At 40.6% G+C, this 22292-nt stretch overlaps 1 protein-coding gene across 1 annotated transcript in view; it reads right to left on the bottom strand.

The window, feature by feature from the left end:
* The window catches only part of LRRC28 (leucine rich repeat containing 28), a 60088-nt gene extending 38115 nt beyond the window's left edge, over positions 1–21973 (bottom strand). The window contains exons 1-6 of the mRNA XM_061594938.1: positions 21823–21973; positions 21362–21512; positions 19481–19706; positions 11528–11568; positions 6527–6564; positions 4747–4884 (exon numbers count right to left, since the gene is read on the bottom strand). Of these exons, the coding sequence (XP_061450922.1) occupies positions 4747–4884; positions 6527–6564; positions 11528–11568; positions 19481–19648 (385 nt within the window). The 5' untranslated portion in view covers positions 19649–19706; positions 21362–21512; positions 21823–21973. The remainder of the gene's footprint in view (positions 1–4746; positions 4885–6526; positions 6565–11527; positions 11569–19480; positions 19707–21361; positions 21513–21822) is intronic.
* Between the last annotated feature and the right edge of the window lie 319 nt (positions 21974–22292).

Raw genomic sequence — 22292 nt, 5'->3', positions numbered from 1 at the left:
TAGAGCAGTGCTAACTGGACTATGTTGTCAAGGGCCTGCTTTAAGTTGCTGAAGGGTTACTGCATTGCCCACCAATTCCATAACGTGGAGGAGGGAGAGGCATCATACAGTTATTCCATTGAGGACAATGAACATGATATACATTAAAGTCTAAGTCAGGTACCCTCAAACTGGAAAGGGAATCAGAGACACTCTAAATTTTCCCATGGAAGTGCAGACTACTCTTTACAGAATTTTTAAACTATCTAAGCTAGTGGCCAGCACCATATTCTAGGACAGCAATTCTCACAAATTAATTTAATGCCAAGTGAAGAAATATTTTAATAAACCAACAAAAAATTTAGATACAGCAGACACACACTATTAGTATGTTTTATATGCACACAAGGGTACACATTTTTATATTGACCTTTTAACATGCCTTGCACACCACAAAAAGTTATATAAAAACCTTGTTAAATAGATGGGCTCATCAAGGATATGTTGCAAACTGGTGAAGGCTTACGATTTGCAAAGACTCTTAAAATGAAATCTTTTTTGAAACAGACAAGATTTTCAGGTAGCTGTTAGTCTATTAGCAAAATCCAAAAGCAACAGTACCATAATACTTATTATTAAGGCCAGCTGAAATGTCACAAAGAGTTGGGCTGCTCCATCTAGATAAAAAACAGCCCATCATGCATCCTAGACTTACTCCTGCTGTACTCAGAAAATCTGGGAGAGGAAGCAGTATAGTTAATAAAAATTACCTAGCATCCAAAATGTTGATCAAAATATAGAGTAAGCCAGGCAGATAATCATTCCTGAAGGTACCTAATTTTCAGCATCTTACTCAGAATAATTTGATTCTACCTGCCAACTTTCAGACAGAGAGCATCACAAATGGTCCTACAACATCCTTAAAAAATTTTTGCCCCGCATGACCCATGATGGCTTGGAACAGTTTGCTCACCACAAAACAAATTCATGGTTTCCAAGTAATGGTGTGTGTGTGTGCGCGCATGAAGGGATGAAAAGAGAATCCAAAAATCTTCTGGTTGATTTGAATTAGTCAGTGTAATTACTGTCTCTAGTCAGAAACCCAGAAGGAAAAATGTTGTGTAATAACCTCCAAAGTTTTTCTTTTCCCCTGAAATATACAAAGATTATTTAACGCAAGTGTTTAAATTTGGGCCAACTTTATTTCCTTTTCCACTACTGAACTTGTAATGGTTTGGAATTTTTCAAGATTTAGTTTGTGGAATGTATAAAGTTCATGTAACACTTCAAAGATGAGTAAAAAGAGGCCCCACTGATTCAGCAGCAGGACCTGGAATTAACTCTGTATCCCAATGCCAAATCCTATGATCTAATCGCTGGCTGACAAGAATGTCTTTATATTTATCAAAGGGAAGATTTATACTACAAGTATGCCAAAATGTAGTAGGTGTTTTCTAAACAAAGACACCGTCCATCTCCTAAATAGAGCAGTTCATCTCTTTAATAGCATTTTAATTAAAACTTCTGTATGTCACTGGCATTTAATTAGAGTATCACTACAAAGTAAAACTTAAATCAGCAGTTAACCAATAGCTGATTTTTATCAACAGCTTAGTATTTGTTCAACTTCCAAATCTGATACTGTTAAGAAGTGGGAGATTTGGAGGGGGTGGATAAAATATTTCTGAAGTCATGAAGGATCTTTCAATAGCCTTACAAACATCAACACCCATTCATTACAACTCTACTAAGATGTTGCATGGTATTGTGCAGTGGCTAAGAGACTGAGCTATGGCTCAAGAATACCCAGATAGTCTCTGTCACAAACTCACTAGGTGATCTTACACAAGCTACTATTCTCTCAGCCACCGGCACCGTATCTCCAGTATGGGGATAATATTGACCTTTACTACAGGGCTTTTGTAAAGATAACAGAACATTGAGTTAAGAACAAGAGAAGATAAACCTGATGGATTAGGCCACAGGCCCATCTAGTCCAGCATCCTGTACTCACACTGGCCAAAAAGATGCCCTAGTGGCAAGCCCACAAGCAGGACCTGAGTGCAAGGCCACTCTCCCCTCCTGTGGTTTCCAGCAACTGGTTTTCAAAACCATGCCCTCCGACTATAGAGGCAGAGCACAGCCATTGTGGCTAGTAGCCATTTATAGCCTTATCCTCCATGAATCTGACTAATCCTCTTTAAGGATTAGACAGTCCTTTGGAGATAGATCCAAAGGTGTCCTCCTGCTTTTAGTCAGACCTTCCACTTACACAAGAGGCTCTGCAACCTCTTGCAGAAGCATGAGAACTATAAAAAGTACCTACAGTATTGCACACTCTCTTGCACAACTGCTTACAGAAGAGCATTCTTTTGCTCGTGGTTCTTCTAGTCTAACCCCATATATGGGAAAGCATGATGTAAGCGGCAAGTATGATATTCATGGGCAAGCATTATTATGGTTTAAGCTTGTGGTGGGAAACCTGCAGCCCAGGAACCACTCGTGCTGCCCTCCACATGCTATTTAGTCCACCCTTCTGAGAGCTGCCCTTCTGGGAAGTGCCTCCATTTCCACATATTGTGTCTTTGGGGGGGGGAGCAGGGGAGCACAGGTAGGAAGAGATGTGGCTGCTACACAGTGAGACTGTTTGGGGGGGAGCCCTGTGCAGATAGTATGTGCTTTCCAATCCTGCAAACTCCACCCACTTCTGGTTCTAGCCCCACCCACCCACCATCACACACCCCCGACAGATTACACCTAAAGTAATCCAGCTGTCAATGGGAAGGACGTTGCCCACCTAAGCATTAGCATGATATCAGAGAAACATAACATAATACTTCATGCCAAGCCTCTAAAAGTAATTTTTACTAGCACCAAGGACATCCATCTACAAAACAGGGAGTTTTTACAGCATGGTGCAATTGTCCATGTTGCCATGTCCATCCCCAACCTGCTGACCTCTCCCCCTTCTATGCCACTCAGTGGGAATCCATGCCAGCAAGAGACCCCACCAGCAATAATGACAGAGGGTCTCCAGCAAACATTACTGAGAGTGGTATGACAGCCGTCTTACTGTGGCTGTCTCCCCGAGTGAATCAAGACTGGTGTGAAGAGCTATCACAAATTCGCAACATCCATTTAAGAATTCTCTGTGCTGGACATAACATCTCACCAAGTAGATGACCTAGTTTAAAAACAGATGCAACCACTTCACAAAATCAGCATTCTTGCTAAAGGAAACGTAGCTAACACTGAAATAAGCTTCATCTTATTAACACTGTAGTTTGTAAGCCCACTACAAGGCGCTTTCCAGAAATGAAAAGCTATTTAGAAAAGCTGTCACAATACGAACCATCCCACTCAAGATCTTGATAAAAAGAGAAGCTCCTTAAGAGGGATTACGCATCAAAATACTCACAGGCTGCAACCATGAAAGGAAATCTGTTTTGAAAAGTGTTTGCAAAGTAATGACTGAAAGGGCTACACACAAGAAAACACTCCATGGAATAGATCAGTGGAGTCAATTTGCTAGCAGAAATTGAAGATTTTCACAGGCTGGGCAAGATTAATATACTCTGTACAAATGCAATACTGACAGCATTTGAGGAAAAGTAAAGAATTTGTTAGAAGCCCTTAGACAAGCTGACTCTGCACCAGCACTTCAATACACACCAGGCCTTTGGCTAGAACCTCTGAGGTTAACAACTGGCAATATATTTAGCTATAAAGAAATGTTCAAACACCTAAAGCTTTGAATAAATAGGAGGAAGAGGTTTAATGCCCCATTTTTCATATAAATGGAGGAAATAAATACAGCTTCCTTGTACGGTAAAGGCCATTTCCTAAGCAACATTTAGTAGATATGCAGTCAATCATTCCATAAAGCAAATTATTCTTTTTGAAGCCCTCCTCTTTGGTATCTGTTAAAGTCATCATGTGTTAAGTTCTGTAAAAAAAAGGCAACTTCTCTTGAACAAACTTTGCTTTTATAGTGTGGGAGCACAGCATTCATTTTAGAAGTTCAAGAATATCCAGATGTTCTCTTTTGAATTAGGTTTTTCTGAAACATCGGTGATAATTTTTAGCAGCTTTCAGAAAAAAGTACTGGATTTATGGAATGTCCACTGAACATTTTGCTTTATCTGTTACAGTAAAAAGTTAATAGAAATAGCCAACTGAGTTCATATACATACTACAGTGCTGCAGCATCTTTACAAAGAATGCAGAACAATGTATTTTGCAAAAAAAACCTCACATACTTAAAAGTGCAATCTTAAACTCACTTACTCTGAAGTAAACTCTACTGAACCTCCAGTCAAAAAGATTAAGATTGAGCTACTGACATTTAATTTCTCCTTGATTAAATTCCAGCCAACGCTGCATATTTCCTCTAAAATTACCATCTTAAAATACAGTTGATTTGTGAGATAATGTGGTAAAGGCACACGGGAAGTTTGCTGCAGTAAAGAATAAAGGCCTGGCACGTTCAACGATTATCATATTGGATATTCTGCCTTTACCAAGATCACTATGTTTTCAGGAAGACATGCATTTAGTTTTAATCCCATATTCATCTTGTAGATTAAAAAACAATGAATGAAGTTATTGCCTATAATTTAAGCAACAAGTACATCAAGAACAATACCTAATAGACTTAACCAACATTCTCCAACATGACTGAATTTATCTACAAGCAGAATTGAAAATGCATTCAATAGATCATCAACTGAAACAATTGTATTGATTCTTTAGCCCCTTATCCCTTACCTGCTGGCAAATATTTCAGCTGGTTATTAGCCAATCGAAGATGGCGTAAAGATCTCAGGCGGCCAATCTCTGGGCATACAATTTCAAGAGCATTGTCACTCAAGTCCAAAAACTGCAGTTTAACCAGGGATCCAATTGCTTCAAACAAGAAAAGGAAAAAATTTGACCCAAGAGTACTAAAACCTTAATAAAAGAATGAGGCGACTCACACATAATGCTAAACCATGATCTAGTATAACGTATAGGAGCTGGAAGAAGCCCAAGAAAGGCTTGTGCACTTCCCACACACCTCACTGAATCTCAGCTTGTCCTTGCATGTGAATCAAGGCATTGCATCAAATGGTGCATTGCCCACCAAGCTCAATATGCCTTCAGCCAGTCCCACCTGCCTGCCTTCTTATTTACAATCAATCCAGGGGGTAGCATTTCCTGCCACCTTGCTCCTCCTTAGTCTCAGTGTTGCCCTTGTAGAACTCAGTAGGGAAGAGATTGGGCAGAAAACTAGAATGAGCTGGTTCTGCCTGTCATTAGCTCTGGTTTTATCTACTGTTGGGCTCCCTGCCTTCCGCCCCACCAGTTCCAGTATCCACTAGCCACCCTTGAATCAAGGGTTTATAAAAAAGTTTAACTTCAAGCCATGAATAAATGCTACCTAAGTCCTCCTGCTGGATGCTCAGGAGGAGGGGAGCGTTCAAGCCCAATGCTAACTGGTCTTTGTTCGAGCTCATGTATGTCAAAACAACAACATAATTTAGTTTGGCATGCAAACACAGCCAGTGTCTCATCCCTACATGCCAAAACAAGGTGGTGGCAAAACCATGTCATAGCTGAATACTATTGGGAATTACTTGGAAGCACCTGCAAAGCTCAGTTGCACAATGCTTCCCAAGCAGCCAATAACCAGCAGGCAAAGCGCTTTGCACAGTGCTTCCCAAGTGGCCAGTAATTGGGGAGTACTGTGCAAAGCACTTTGCAAGCCCTGTGTTCAACACTTCCCAAGCACTGAGCACAGGGCTGCCAAAGCCTTTGCTCAGTACTTCAGAAGCACCTGACATCCAGCTGGCTGTCAGGCATTTGGGAAGTGATATATAAGGGATTTTCACTGGTATCAATCACCTGACATCACTACGATGTCAGATTATCAACAGGTGGGTTGTAGGTAGGGGAGATAAGGATCTGGCCCACCAGGCCAAAAAGGTCCTCCATCCCTGATGTAACTCAATTCATATACCCCATTATTCCACTCTGAAGGTGGCTTACATTATAACAGTAAAGACCTAAGAACAGATAACAAAGCATATTCAAGGCCCAAACTCCTAGATTAAGTTGCAGCTTAACCATAAGATTCCAAGAGTCACTGCATAAGCACTGAGCAAATGTCAACATTAGCAACCTATCTCTAAAGGGGAAGTGGTAAAAACTTAGCTCACAGGATTGACTTTATTTGTACATTACATGAGGCTCAAGGCAAGGAAAAAGCAATTTACACAGCCAAGGATTGTTGGAAAAACAAATGAAAGACACATGAGCTTTATAAATGATTAATGAAGTTTAAAACCATCCATCAAGCCCAAGCTAAATGCAATGAATGTGATCACTGCCTCACTTAGGAGCATTGCTTTGCTGATAAACACCACTTTGTTTTTTTAAAACCTCTAATTGGAAGCAAAGCACATGATATTTAAGCATCTGATGGTTTAACCATTTTCATTTATGTAAAGTCTTCCTTTACAGTTAATGTCAGAAACTAAAGGTATTTTGAACCCAGCAGAGCACTTGCCTTCAGGTACAACAACAATATTGTTTGAATGGAGATATCTGGAAAAAAGAGCAGAACATGCCAGCTGTTATTTTTAGATGCTGGCTAATAAAGCCAGCTGGCAAAATATTCATATGTGAAACTTGATCAAACATTTTTGATTTGCATTCTTCTCTCTTTTCTTCAAAGGTAATGCTCATATGGCCAAACTATGACTAACTGACATTACCATGAGTTTTTGATCACTCCGCCTTCCAAACTTTCCCAAATCAGACTTCCTCTTCCTTCATACAGAGATTTAGATCAATAATTTCACATTTGTTAACAGGATGCTCTGTACATAATGCAACTACCATTATATATGGTCTCCAATACAATATCTTGTGGGAGGAAACCCAGGAAAGAGAGGCAGGCAAAGGCCTTCACCTACTAAAGCTGGGCTAGTTTTGTTGGTTTCCAGTGCCTAGCTTTTAATATATCCATTCATTTTATAAATGTTGTGAGCATCAAATTTCTATATGTTAGATCTACTAAATAAATATACATTTTGAAAATGGCACTGAAGAAGAATCACAATATTCACACTAGATGTTTCCCCAATACCCTAATTGTTGGCACAGTTATAAGGTAAATGTATAAATAAGCCATGCCAACTTACTATGTCATATGATTGGAATAGGATAGAAATGAAGTAACCTTACACGTGCGTGTTGATGCCTAATCCCTGCTCTAAACCAGCCCAAAGTCAGTGGCCAGACATAACACTCCGGCTGTTGCAAAGCAAGGATCGCTGTGGAATTCACTGTGATTTGATAATGTACATCTTTCATTTAGTTCCCAGAATCAGGCTTGTTAAGCATGTGATGGAGAAGCCCACAGTGAGTCCATTCATGAGAAAGGCCTCCACATAGATCTTTGCCACATTTTTATTTATTTATGTTTTTATTATTATTAAATTTATATCCTACTCTTCCTCCCAGAAGGAGCCCAGGGCAGCAAAACAACAACACTAAAAGCACTCGAAAACATCTTAAAAACAAAAGACTTTAAAACATATTAAAAAAATTAAAAAACATCTTTCTTTAAAAAACAGCTTTAAAAACATCTTAAAAAGCAATTCCAACACAGATACAGACTGGGATAAAGACTCTATTTAAAAGGCTTGTTGAAAGAGGAAGGTCTTCAGTAGGCACCAAAAAGATAACAGAGATGATGCCTGTCTAATATTTAAGGGGAGGAAATTGCAAAGGGTAGGTGCCACAACACTAAAGGTCCGCTTCCTATGTTGTGCAGAATGGACCTCCTTATAAGATGGTATTTGCAGGAGGCCCTTGCCTGCAGAGCACAGTGATCAACTGGATATATAAGGGGTAAGACAATCTTTTAGGGGTTGCCTGAAAAATTAGTCATGGAATTAGTCCTATCAGTCTCCTTAACAGCTATTTTAGACAAATTTTAGAATATAACAAGAGTTGGAAATTCAGATAATATCAGAAACTTCATATTCTGCAGCAAATACTCCTCAAATGCCTTTACAGGAAAAAATCTTCTCAGGCTTACTTCAATATATATATAAAAATCTAATATCAATGTTTCTTGGCAAACTGTACAAATTGTGCTTTTGTTTAAAGCAAAACATGGGACCTTAAATAATATTCTATAAAAGGGGCCATAATCAAGCATAAGTATATTGACAAGCAATACTGGCAAATTGAAGTGAGGATGCAGAGAGCTATTTCAGGTATGACCAAGGACTTGTGTGTGCCTCATTCCATGTTCCAATCTGCTTTTGAAGGCCCCTTATTTTCAAAAGCATTCTGCCTTGTAGCATGGGAGGTTGGTATTTAAAAATACAAGCCCAAAGAATTTGTGTGGTTCTTTGGATCCTGATCTATATTTAACATGATAGGGCTAATACAATTTTAGGTAGTGCTCTCTGCAATTACTGCTATTTTTGAACATGTGTGTGAATTCCCTTCAAATGGAGCTGTGCTAGAAGTCTCAAGTTGGTTAGATGTCATTTACCGCTTGAAAGTTAGATTTTTTGCTCATCCAAAAGACATAACTGGTATACCAGATGAGTAAACTGATGAAGTACCACATGGATTCTTGCTTCAAGGTAACTCAAGCTTGATAGTTTTTGGTAGCACAAGGTAAGTTATAGCCTATAGTTAGAATTCCAAGTCAAAGTTATTTTTAAAAAAGGAATCTATATTATACATTCTGGACAGTGCTATGGAGGTTGAAAACAAGGGAAATCTTTTTTTTTTCTGCTAAAAATACAGCATCACCCTGGAAGTAAATGGTATAATTACAAATTAAGGGCCATGAGGCGACTCTGGACACAGTAGGTCAAACAAAATTCTCAGATGTTCTTAGCCAAGATCCAAAGAAATACATTAAGAATATCAAAGGTTTTGCACATGCTCAGTGGTCTTTTTTTTTTTAAAGATTCTTCATTTAAATTTGTTTTCCAAGAGCAGATTACTATACAGTATAAGAGTGCTGCTGTTAAAGAAATGCCAGTTCAGAGACTCAGCAGGCATGTGGAACTAGCTGTGTCATTATTTGGATTTGGTCTCTGAATGTCAGCTTTAAAATTTGGATATTTCTAAATACTAGCATAGAAAGAGAAATAGCCACCAATTGAATGATTACGTAAATCAGAGTCAAATGCACTATGATGTTAAATGCTAATATTTGTTTTGAGACCTGTTTCCTCTTAGGAAAACTTTTTACATATTTTAATTTCCTAGAAGTCAGCATTAATTTTTAGTAACCTAGATGATTCCAACAACAGGGCTGCTAGGGAAATCTCACCCTTAGCCAATGATCCAAAATCTGTGAGCCTCCTGTAAAGTAATGCAGAGTTATAACTACAGAGTATCATCCTATCGACAACTAGAGTAATTTTCCCCCATCACTCCTCAATTAGGTTTTATTGTCCAATAAACATTAGCAAGATTTCTTCTATTCTGATTCATCCTTCACGCAGATCCCAACCATCTACAATCCTATAAAATATGCAGGAAAAAGGGTTAGGGGGCATGTCATAATTAAGACAAGATTAAACATGTATTAAACAAGCTCTCTCTGGTTTTCGGAGCATCTAAAATTACCTTCCCTCCAAACATTAATTTGAGGCAGGATTTTCTTGTGGCCTCATCAGATAATTTTTTTAACTGCCTGGTGGCAAAACATGAAGTATATCATGAAACCTATACTTCAGCTTCATTATAAAATAGAACTCACCTCAGACAAGATGAGGCAAGATTATATCTTGAGCAAGCTACAGATTGCAGTGACCTGCAAGGACTATTAACAGCACTGCAAATGCACAAACCAGGAAGGTGCTACTTTCCAGGGGGAAAGGAAAAAAGCTCAAGTTAAGATTACACTTCTTGGTTATCTGGGATCAGCTTCCACAGGCCAATGTACCTCCATGCAATGTGGCCCAAATTATCTTTAGCTGTAACATGCCCATGATAGCAGAGGATATAAAATGTGATCTGATACAGCGCTGGATGCATTCACAATTTGCTATTTACAACATTGCAGAGGCATATTTTCAAGTTACAGGAATTGCTGCCAGTAAGCTGCAGTTGAAGAAATTCTTCATCAACTCATGGTCACATCACTGAAAAGTTTCTTGTATTTGTTTATAAATGGATCTTGGAGGCATTGGTGAAGGAAGGTATATAAATTCCTAAACAATTAAAATTTAAGATATTTGTAACTTGCTTTGCTGCCAAATTAGCTCCCAAAGCACCTTACAGATTTAATGTGCAATAGGGTACACTATATTAAGGACACATGTAGGTGTTTACTGAAGCTTCTTTTGACCCCAGTAGTTGATGCTGTAATCCAGATTCCATGCTCTTCTGTTGAGTAGTAAGAGGTACAAGGAGCTACAGGTGGCCTTCGTTTTGGTAAAGATGCCAACCCAAAGAAGCAGCCCATCCATAAGAGGCATTTGTAGTTCTTACAGTGTTTGGTACAAGTTTGCCAATGGCTGATAATTAAGAGAAAACACCATGGACAAAGACAGCATACCTCCGAGTACCAAGTGCTTGTGACAGACAACAGGGGATGGTTTTCACCTTGTTTTCATTTTCTCCTAGATGCATCAGTCCAGTCAGTGTTGGAAAAAGAATACTGGACCAGATGGGCTTTGGTCCACTTCAGAAACACAATTCTTGCATCCTTAGCCAAGGTAAACAGCAACCCACCCACCATAACGGTAACAAATATGCACTTGGAATATTGCATTCCAGTAGATGTTACAAAAGCAGTCTTCAAAAATTATATGTCCACTTTGAGCACTTTGTAGAAGAACCAGGAATAAATAAATTCTACAGTTTTTATATTTATATAGAAAGGTAGATTTTTTTCAGTTACCAATGATAAAGAACATTTGCAAGTTCTCTGAGCAAACAAACTGAACTACAGGCGGAATGTAGCAATTCTTTGGCATGGTGGTGCTTCAAAACTGTCATTTGAAACACTATCTGGAAGCACGTGAATGAAATTAGATCATGGAAAGGCACACCAACATGGACTAGGATAAAGCAGACCAGCTCTTTTAACACACAACAGTGTTCTAAAGAAATATAAAATATTAATATGTACAACTTCAAGAAATTCATTAAACACAGGTTCCTAAACTTTTTTCCCCATGGACCACTTGAAAATTGGTGATGGTCTTGGTGGACCACTTAATTATTTTTCTGCCTCTTGGAGCAATTGAAATATGCTGTATGATTTTAATTGTATTTTTATTGCTTCTATTATTTATCATATTCTTTTTTATTGTATTGCAATTTGTATTCCAACATGAATACAATATGTGAAATAAAAGAAGCAATAAAAATCAATTAAGACTCAATCTGAATATTTAATGTGGAAATGCCACAGACCACCTGAATGAAGCTGGCAGACCACTGGTGGGCCAAGGACCACTGTTTGGGAATCTCTGCATTTAACTAAGCACAGAATGCAAGTAACACGGCATCACACACTCACAGTTCCACAAGGTTTGGAAGCTTCTGGGCTAGGTTTTCCGGCTAAAAAGAAAGAAAGAAAATTATGATTTTTTTTTCATTTTTTTAAAAAAAGACTCAATGTCTAACTAGCAAACCAGTTTGCAGCTAAGACGAGGCTCTGAGCATTAGAAATCCAAAGAAGGGCACAACTGTTTTGTGTGGCCCATAATCTGGCACTGATCATGAAACCTGGCTGACATACATCATCATCATCTACCCTTCACCCAAAGGTCCCACGGCAGGTCACATCATCATTAAAAACAAAGACAACCTAAAATCACATCACAAAAAATGTGGGTGTCCTAAAAATATACATTTCAGGTCTCAAAAGGCCAGGGTAAAGTGGTGGCGTCTTCATCATTCACTGAACACTGTACTGTGATATTGCCAGACATACCTCTTTGGGGTAGGTTCCACAACTTAGGGCCTGTCAGAGTGAATGCCTTCTCCTGGGCCACCACCACAAGCTTCTGAGGGTGGCAGAACTACCAAAAGGGCCCTCTCTGCTGATCTCAACACTCGAGAGTGTCTGTAGGTAAGGTGGTGGTCTCTCAGACATTTGGAATCTAAGTTATTTAAGACTTTAAACTTTAGGCCTAGACTTGAATACAATTCTTGTCACTGGGAACATGCAAGAATGTCACTGTGCCAGGAAGACCTGAAGATATCAACTCACAGAGGGCACAGCTAGCTTCCAAATTGGAGCTGGGGGCTCTAGAAAAACAGTGCACCCCAAGGTGCCAAAATATTAACAGGTGTAATTAGCACCTTCCAAATTCAATATGCATGGATAGTGCACAGAAACCAGCATAGCATGTGCTATTCTTTGGCACACAATACATTAGAAATGCCCACTGAACATTCAGGTTACCTTACAATAGCCAAAGGCAAATTAAATTCTACAAATCAATAGAACTTAAATCACATTGGCTACTCTAATGTTAATCCAGTTTGCTAATGTTTTGCAATTACTATAATGCATTCTCCACATAGCCAGAAGTCTTCAAAACAGAGATCTTTTAAAGCAACTTTTTACTAGAGATCATGTTACAGCAGCCATGTCATACAATTTCCACGTGAAATGCATGATGTTAGTTTTGTCTTACAAAACCCTGCAGAGATCCTATTTCACAAACAGATTGCCACCATATTACTGGCAGTCAGATATTTCCTGTACTGTGGTGCTGGAGCTTGATTCCAGGGTATGATTTTGAAAACCTTGAAGCTCACATTTGCTGAGGAACGAGAGCAAATCCAATTTGTGTGCCTCTCATCCCCCAATTTACACATAACAATGTGCACTTTTCCCCTACATAGCGGTCTTCATGTAGGAAAGAGGTCATACTTGAAGTGGCTGTACTTTATACCAATTTTAACTGTTATGTTTAAGTATGACTAGGGTAAGACAAATATAGGCAGATCATTCCAACACTCAAGATTTTGCTATCCTTCTTTTGAAGAACATTTTGCTGTTGTTTTCAAACAAAGCATATCCAGTACTTTTCATAGCCAGAAGCACTCTCATAACTATTCAGCTTGTTTTCCATGGTATGCTGCTGAAATCTTGAGCTTTGGTTTCCACCTACTGGGGAATTCATGCTAAAACACATTGATTTTTTTCCTCCAAAGCAGTTTTGTAGCATTAGTAGCATCTGATGTTCTTGTCTCCTTGTTTATTTGGTTCAAAATTTTAAAAATACATTCATAAATAAATACAAGTATATAAGAGTAGAAGGCAAAACAAAAACATGCTTAGTTACTTTGGCAACACTTGTATAAATTGTTAAGCAACTAGGTTGGAATAAATTCTAATGGCCTCTTTAAAGTCTTCATTGGCCTAACAGATATTCAGCAGCTATTTTAAAAAACCTAAAAAAATTCCATTATTCCTACAATGGTTTTAACTATCGTTACCATAAAAACAATTTGTAAAGTTCACATTATAAGCATTATGTGTAGCAAGCTGCAGTGCACCCAAATCTTTTTTAAAAAAAACTGTCAAAATTTTCCTCATGTAATTTTAGGAACAGAAAGTGGTACAAATCAGGATGCCTCAGGTTCAAATCTCATCAAATGTCCTAGGCATCCTTAGATGAGCCTGTGTCTACAATATGAGCATAATACTGTCATTGGGTTGAATCCAACAAGTTCCATTCCTGGGACAAAACTTCCACTCCATCTCCTGCATCCTACCAAATCTACTCCAGAGGGTTAAGGCAACTCCCAAACAGATCTGGGGGTGCATGACAGAGGAAAGGGAGGGTAAGTTCCATTCCGCAAGCACAATGACATCATTGGATTCAACCCATAATTTATTATTATTATTTATTAAATTTATATCCCACCCTTGATTCCACAAGAAGCCCAGGGCACCAAACAAAAACACTAAGAGCCCTCTTAAAACATCTTAAAAACAAAAGAGTTTTAAAAAATGTTAACACAAAACATCGTATGAACATCTTTTTAAAAGCTTTCTTAAACACCTTAAAAAGCAATTCCAACAAAGACACAGACTGGGATAAGGTCTCTAAAAAGGCTTGTTGAAAGAGGAAGGACTTCAGTAGGCACCTTATAGATAACAAAGATGGTGTCTGTCTAATATGTAAGGGGAGGGAATTCCATACGGTAGGTGCCACAACACTAAAGGTCTGCTTCCTATGTTGTGTGGAACAGACCTCCTGATAAGATGGTATCTGCAGGAGGCCGTGACTGACTGGGTACATAAGGGGTAAGACAATCTTTAAGGTATCCTGGTCAAAACTGCATAGGCTTTGTATATCAAAACTAGAACCTTGAACTTGGCCTGGTAGCTAATGGGCAGCCAGTGCAATTCTTTCAGCAGCAGGGTAAAATGTTGGTGATATCCTGCCCCACTGAACAGTAGCGTCACCGCAATTTGCATCACTGCAGCTTCCACACCAACCTCAAGAGGAGCTCCACATAAAGCACATTACAGTAATCTGACCTGGAGGTTACCAGTGTATGGACAACAGTGGTCAGGCTATCCTGTCCAAAAACGGATTCAGCTGTTTTACCAGCTGAAGCTGGCAACAGGCACTCTAGCCACTGAGGTCACCTGGGCCTCTAGAGACAAAGATGGGCCCAGCAGCATCCCCACACTGCTGTAAGAATTAAAAAATAATGTATGTGATACACTTTGAAAATTCTGAAGCCAGTGTTAAAGAACTAAAACTAAAGGCACAACCATATAGGCTCTGGATACTGCGGATCTCCCTTTTTGCCCAAGGAGAGGGAGGTCCACAGGCAGAGAAAGAGGTGCACTCTTGCAAATTTCCCCACTGTGGGCACAGAAACTTTCATTACCCTCATCATATAGGTGCTTCAATGGAAGTAAACGCAGAAAGGGATTGTTCCAGTGGCAGAACAATGAAGGCTTTAGATCCACGAGATCCAAAGCCTTGCTGTTCCCACAATATACCCCCAGAAACAGGGGGAAAGTACCCCAGCCCTGGCAATGGTGTACTTATTTTCTCTCGTGTTGGAACTAATAGGAGAGAAAATCTGTGAAGAAAAAAAGCACCACCATCACCCTTTCCAAAGCAGGGCTTTGATTTGGCAGTTCCTCTGCCTCAGTCTCCCCCAACCCCAGATTTGGGCAGTTTTGATCTGCCCAAAACTTATACATATGCTTTTAGAGACGTTTTACTACTCCAAGCCAAGTTCTGATTTATTTCAGAGTAAAATGTTCCAAATGAATCCAAGTGCATTGTATCTCAAAAACAGAATTTAAATCTACTTGGCTGGATCAGTTTTTCTTTGAACATTTCCCATGTTATATTTCTAGCTCCAATACTTTCCATGGGATAGGACAATCAAACCAAACCAAATCAAATCAATCAAACATACCAGGGCTGGCGCCAGGCATGCCGGGGCCCTTGGGAATCAGCCTGCCCTGGGCCCTGGCACACACGCACGCACACGTGCGCCCCACCTACCTGTTTCTCCTGTCTTTTGTGGCTACATGCGCTGCGCGTGCATGGCTACCATTAACCAAGATGGTGGCCCCTAAGGGGCTGAAGCCTCCACCGCAATCTTGGTTGATGGCATGCATGGTGCTACGCACATGCATCCCTGTCATCAACCAAGCAGGGGCATCAGCACCTTAGGGAAACCTCAGCTGCCATCTTGGTTAATGGCAGCCCTGTGCATGCAGCACACGCAGCCGCCAAAAACAGGAAAGGTGGAGCCAGTGAACAGGCAGGCAGCTTGCAAGCTCCCTCCCTGGGATCCGTGGCAGCTGCCCTGCTGCGGATTGCAGAAGAGGAGCGCTACTCTTCCCTCACCCCATCGAGGCGCCCCTCAGGGGCCCCTATGACCCTAGGGGCCCTTGGCCAGAGCCCAATCTGGCTGCCCTTTGGCACCAGCCCTGAAACACACATACACTTATTGATTTGGCTAAAGAAAACTCTGTGTGCTTCTCTGAATAAGTTTTTGTTGGAAAAATGTACCCTGTCATACTGGCTAGTATTGAGAAGCACCATCAACATTGGAGTGAGTTGTTATTTTGGGTTGTATCCAGTGCTAGCCCTACTAAGAGCAGACCCATTGAAGTTAATGAACATGACCAGCTTAGGTTCATTAATTTCAATGGGTCTACTCTCAGTAGGACTTAGTTGATACAATACTATGTGTCAGCTCTTCACTGAGACAGCAGTGTCAGTGGGGGTGCAGGCAGGGCTGGAGAGTCCTTGGTAATTGCCAGGCCGTAAGTCCTCAGCCGGCAGCTTGGCTATAAATCTGCCAGGCTAGCAAGGAGGAAGCAAGATAAGGGCAGAGGCCGTTCAAAGCTTACGTGCCAAGCCAGAAATCCAGAAGAGACGTCAGTGAAGGTCCGGGTCTAGTTTGCCGAGAGATCAGTCCAAGTCAAGGTTCAGGGGATAGGAAGACACACAGTGGTCACGCCTGACGTTGTAGTCAGCAACAAGCTGAACCCAAGGTTTGACTTTTAAGGAGCAGGTTTGTCAGCAGGTGTGAGCCATCAGCGTTTTGGCCTTAAGTGGACGGGCCTGCCCCTCTTCTGCCTGACCTTCTGTTGTCTACATTCTGCAGGTGAGGGGGGAGTATCCTGTTCACTGTCTGCATCTGGCTGAAGGGCTTCAGCTGTGTCTGGGGTGCTCTGCAGCTGAGGGGGAGAAGGAGCTGGGTTCTCAGGAGTTTCCTCCATTTCTCCTTCTGGGTCTGCTGCTGTTACTCCCGAGTCATCCTTGTCTGATGAGTCCTCTGACGGGGCCATGACACTATGTCCCAAGCATGCTTTATGTGTATATAGGACAAAAAGGTTGGGGATATTTACTGTTACTGCATATTGTTACTGCGTATGTGAAAATGTCCTAGAAGTACACTATAGATCTGCACTGAAAAGTGCACACAGTAGGATTTTGCCCCACTGCTGGCCAAGAAGATTAAGAGCAGATTAGTAAAAATCATGACAACGCACAAAAGTAGCTGTCCCAGATTTACTGGATCAGACTCAACTAAATCTGCTACACAATATGAAATAAATTGCTCTTTTAGCATCCCCTCATCCCACTGTAATCAGAGCTTAAACAATAACTTTAGTTTTTCACATCTGTCATGCTGTTGTCCATAAAAGCTTATGCCATAATAAATGTCTTAGGCTGCAATCCAATACATATTCACCTGAGAGTAAATCCCATTGAACCCAATGGAGCTTACTTCTGAGTAGACATGTATTGGATTGCAGCCTTAGTCTTTTAGATGCCACTTGGTGCAACAGACTAATACAGATACCTCGTTAGAAGTATTTGTGCCCACAAAAGCTCTCAAGTGAATTTGTGAAAGGGGGAAATAACACAACTACACATAAACTCTCGGCAGATTGTGCAAATAAAATTTAACTTGTTTGTCATATTCACTTGCTCGTTCAGTGGAATTTTAGTCTATCAACTGACTCAGCACTATCCACAAATTCTGAGATACAGGCTATCACAGAGGTTCTGCCCCCGACCTGGACCACTTGAAAATTGGTGATGGTCTTGACAGACCAATTAATGGTTTTTCTGCCTGTTGTAGCAATCGTGGTGCAGTGCTAGATGCTGTAGGATTTTAATTGTATTATTGCTTCTATTATTTCATATTATTTTTATTGTATTACAATCTGAATTCCAATTCCAATACAATATGAGAAATAAAAGAAGCAATAACAATTCAATTAAAAAATCAGTATGAATATTTAATGTGGACACCACCTGAATGAAGCCAGCAGACCACTAGTAGTCCATAGAACACAGTTTGGGAACCCCCAGTCTATAAGGTGAAGCCTTTGCCAGTTTCTAATGACATATCCTTTGCTCCATACATATATAAGACTCTGAATCAGGATAGAAGGAACAGACTGTGGTCAAGTGTTGCTGTCTGTTTTGTCTCCATTAGGGAAATTATTTGTGGCGGGGGAGCATCTAACCCAAATCTTATCCTGCACCCTTGGCTCTACCGAGCCCAAAGACTACAATAATCCTTCAAGGAACCTTATGAAGTCCAATAATTTAAAATGTGGTGTTGGAGAGCTTTGCGCATATCATGAACTGTGAAAGACAAATAATTGGGTGTTAGAACAAATTAAACCAGAACTATCACTAGAAGCTAAAATGATGAAACTGAAGTTATCATACTTTGGACACATAATGAGAAGACATGATCCACTAGAAAAGACAGTAATGCTGGGAAAAACAGAAGGGAGTAGAAAAAGAGGAAGACCAAACAAGAGATGGATTGATTCCATAATGGAAGCCAGAGACCTGAACTGACAAGATATGAACAGGGTGGTTTATAACAGATGCTATTGAAGGTTGCCGATTCATAAGGTTGCCATAAGTCGTAACTGACTTGAAGGCACAACACACACAAAACTACTGCTCAAGGCCTACAGTCCTGATCCTCTGAGGAAGCTTCTGTGGAGTGGTCCCAGTTTCACTATGCCCATACAAGACATACTTCAGAGAACCTTTAATTGCCAGCAGCTAAGCTTGTGGCCTGCTTCACTGCCGTTCATTTCCAAAAAGGATAACTGCTTTGCTGGGGACACTTTCCTTTACCACCTAGTATTCATTGTATAATTTATACTATCAGAGCTACATATACATCTCACTTAATGCAAAATATCCTAAATGACACTTGCCTAACTGACAGTTTGATGACATGTACAGAAGAGGTGGTGCAGATTGGGTGGCAGGGGAAAAAAAGGGAAGTGTACCTATGTCTTTAGAGACAATGACCCAGTTTAGACAATCGAACCTTGATTATTAAACAAAGTAAACAGAGGTATGCACAAGCCTTTTCCCTGCACATGCAGCCCCTTCAGTCCTGATTTATTCCAAGGCAATAACCATAGTTTCTCAATTTGGATGTTGCAGGAAACTATGGTTAATTAGAAAGTTCCTGGTTTAATTGCAACTCACATGAAGGGAGGACTGAAAGGGCTACATGTGTAAGAAAAAGGGTCACATGCATCTCAGCGTATTAAGCCAAGATCTGATCATCTTAACACAGTCACTGTAAGCTATAGAAATCCAGAAAGACAATATAGTGGAACCCTCAATAGTCTGCCAACTGGTGTCTGGATATACCACTTCTGACTGGGGCTCACACAACTGAACAATTCTCCTGTAAAACCATTACTTACACATAGGAAACTAGCATGTAACAGAAAAGAGGTTTAGCGTACTCCTCTCCCAAACAGGCTAGTTTTTTGTGTGAAGGATTTCTTTGAGAACACATTAAGTCATAACTCCTATCTACTGGCTGACATAGTACAGCCCACATGGGCTGATCACTTCAGTAAGAACAAGGCAGAGGCAGTTGCTAAAACACTTTCTTAACCTCGCTTCAGGACATAAACTCTACCCATTAAATTACAGGCATTTTGCTAGCTGTATGATACAAAAAGTCGTACCAAGGTGGTCAATGAATTCCTTTTCATGTAGAGTCTCTCCAAATACTGAAGACCTTCATCCTTCAGCAATTCTAAAGGAAAATGATGCAGATTACGGTAATTTAAGAATAAGTTCTTGTGTCTTTCTAGCTTTGCCTCCAATATAGTTTTACAGAGTTCTGATGCCATGCAGATACTGTCCCAGCCACCATGTTATAACTCTACACGTTGCGGAAGTTGATCATTTCTAAAAGGGAAAGCAAGACAAGTAGTGTTTCAACAAGGCTTGTAATTTGGTTTTTCAGAAGCACTATTTTTCTAACATACTTGTTTACTTTAAACATTTCTACATCACCTGTTTTACAAGAGGCAGGTAACAAAAGTAAAAACCAAATAGATGACATCCAGACAACTAAAAGATCTCAAAACCACAGCCATGTAAATCTGCCTGTAGATAGATATCTAACCAGTTAGCAAGTAGCACTTTCCAATTGAACAATATTTAGTACTTGATATTAAGATGGCTCTTTTGCCTAGGAAAATAATGCATGGCTGGAAAGAAAGTTTTTGAATATTTTTTAAGACTGTATTAGAGGCTTCATTCCAAAGATGTGTGTACGTAAACACACATTTATTTTGTCTCACTGTTGCCTCTGAACAAGCAAGTTGTGCAGGTTTTCAAGACAATACAATAAGCCTATTTATTAGCAGCAAAAGCAGGGTAAGTGTACACATCATGAACAGTAATCCCCTCATTCAAACTGCATTCAACTCTTTAAAGAGATATATGGGCTGTCTCCAGACTGTATTAAATTGTCCAAGCACACAAAGCTACTAGAAGCAGAATCATGGCGCAATTAAAAAAAATTGTTAAGGCTTTAGACTTACCCATGCATACATTTATGTACACAAATGCCTGTCAACCGTGGCTTACATTTCACACATCTAATGGCCATAACTCAGTAACAGAGCATCTGCCTTGCATGCAAAAAGTCCCAGGTTCAATCCCTGGCATCTCCAGGTGGGGCTGGTGGGAGAGAATCCCTGGCTGAAACCCTGCAGAGCCACTCACTACCGGTCAGCATAAACACTGAGTTAGACAGACCAATGGTCTACCTCAGTATAATGCAGCTTCCTAAGAAGCTGACTCCAGCCCACAAAAGCTGAAGCCATAATGAAATGCATTAGGCTGCAATCCAATACACATTTACCTGAGAGTAAGTCCCATTGAACCCAATGGAGCTTACTTCTGAGTAAGCACATACTGGATTGCAAAAAGGAAGTGCTCTATGCTTTTCAGAGAATATATCTCCTTTCTCAGGAGCTAAAAACACAAACATTCAAATAGACCAAATTAATGCCTTGGAAACAACACAGTGGTCATTAAAAAGAGCATAGCCTTTTACAAATCACATTAAAGGTTAAAAGTGGACCTTTAAAGAAATATATTTTATAGTAGGGTTGCCAGGTTCTTGGCCTGAGACTGATCCTATATCTTTAGGAGAAGAGAAAGTCAGCCAAGTGCAGGTGTTCTTGCAAGGCTGTAATGAGTAAAACCACAAGGTGGATTTCTTTCTTCCCCCTACACAACTTTTAAAGATACAGAAGACCTCTTGGTTGCCAGGCCCAGCCTCTAAGAGGTCTTCTGTATCTTTAAAAGTTGTACAGGGGGAAGAAAGAATTCCACCTTGTGGTTTTTCTCATTACAGCCTTGCAAGAACACCTGCACTTGGCTGACTTTCTCTTCTCCTAAAGATACAGGATCAGTCTCAGGCCAAGAACCTGGCAACCCTATTTTATAGTATTATAAGTGGATACACCCATAATTACTAACATGAAGCTCAAATATTAGTGGGTTAGGGTCAGGGTGAGGATGAGGGTTGCAATCCAACACACACTTACCTAGGAGTAAGTCCCACTAAACCTAATGGTAAACACTGGATTGCAACTTTAGTCTTTTAAGGTGCCGCGAGACCTCTTGACGTTTTTGATGTGACGGATGCGGCCCCTCCGGACATCCTAGGGTAGGTTTCCCATTTGTTTTTGCAAAAATCTGAAATGGAAACCCCAGCATGGTAAACACAATAACGACAACGACTGGGAATTAATGGAAGGGAGGAATGGGAAAAGAAGGCTTATATTCTAATTACGGTTCAACCACCAACAGGGAGGGGGTCGTTATTGGGGGGAAGAGGGAGCGAAAGCCCATAATTTCTCTCACGCGTCTCTATGGCAACAGCGCCTCTGTCCGAACAGTGGGAGGCGGAGAAGGGGCACGCCATTACCGGTCTCCTCTCCTCCGCTCCCCGCACCGAAGAATACCGCTGGGAAAGGGAAGGGCAGAAACGGGGCGTCGCACTCACCGCCACTTCCAAAGCTGAGGAAATAAGTAGAGGAGGAAGAAGATCCGCACTCCGCGCTACACAGGCATGAGAAAAAGGGGCGGGGCGAAAGCACCAGCAAACATCAACATCCGGTTAACGAGAGGGCGCTAACTGGAAGTCGCGCGAGAGTTCAGCTCACCCGCGCGCCGCTCTCGTCCTCCCATTCTAGGTTGACAATCCACGCACGCGCGGAGGGAGGAAGCGACGATATTGTGAGAGTGCGTTTGAAGAAGAGAGCGCATGCGTGTCCCCGCCACCTCCACTTTCTTTGGCCATTAATTCAGCCTACCCTGTCTTAACATCTCTCGCGAACTCCTTGTGGAACCAACGTGTCACCTCATTGCTGAAAGAATTGCACTGACTGCCCATTAGCTACCAGGCCTAGGTCAAGGTTCTAGTTTTGGTGTAGAAAGCCCTATACAGCTCAGAATCAGGATATCTGAAAGATC

This window comes from Rhineura floridana, chromosome 14 (assembly GCF_030035675.1).
Source record: "Rhineura floridana isolate rRhiFlo1 chromosome 14, rRhiFlo1.hap2, whole genome shotgun sequence".
Lineage (NCBI taxonomy): Eukaryota > Metazoa > Chordata > Lepidosauria > Squamata > Rhineuridae > Rhineura > Rhineura floridana.
This window is presented reverse-complemented; position numbering and strand designations above follow the sequence as displayed.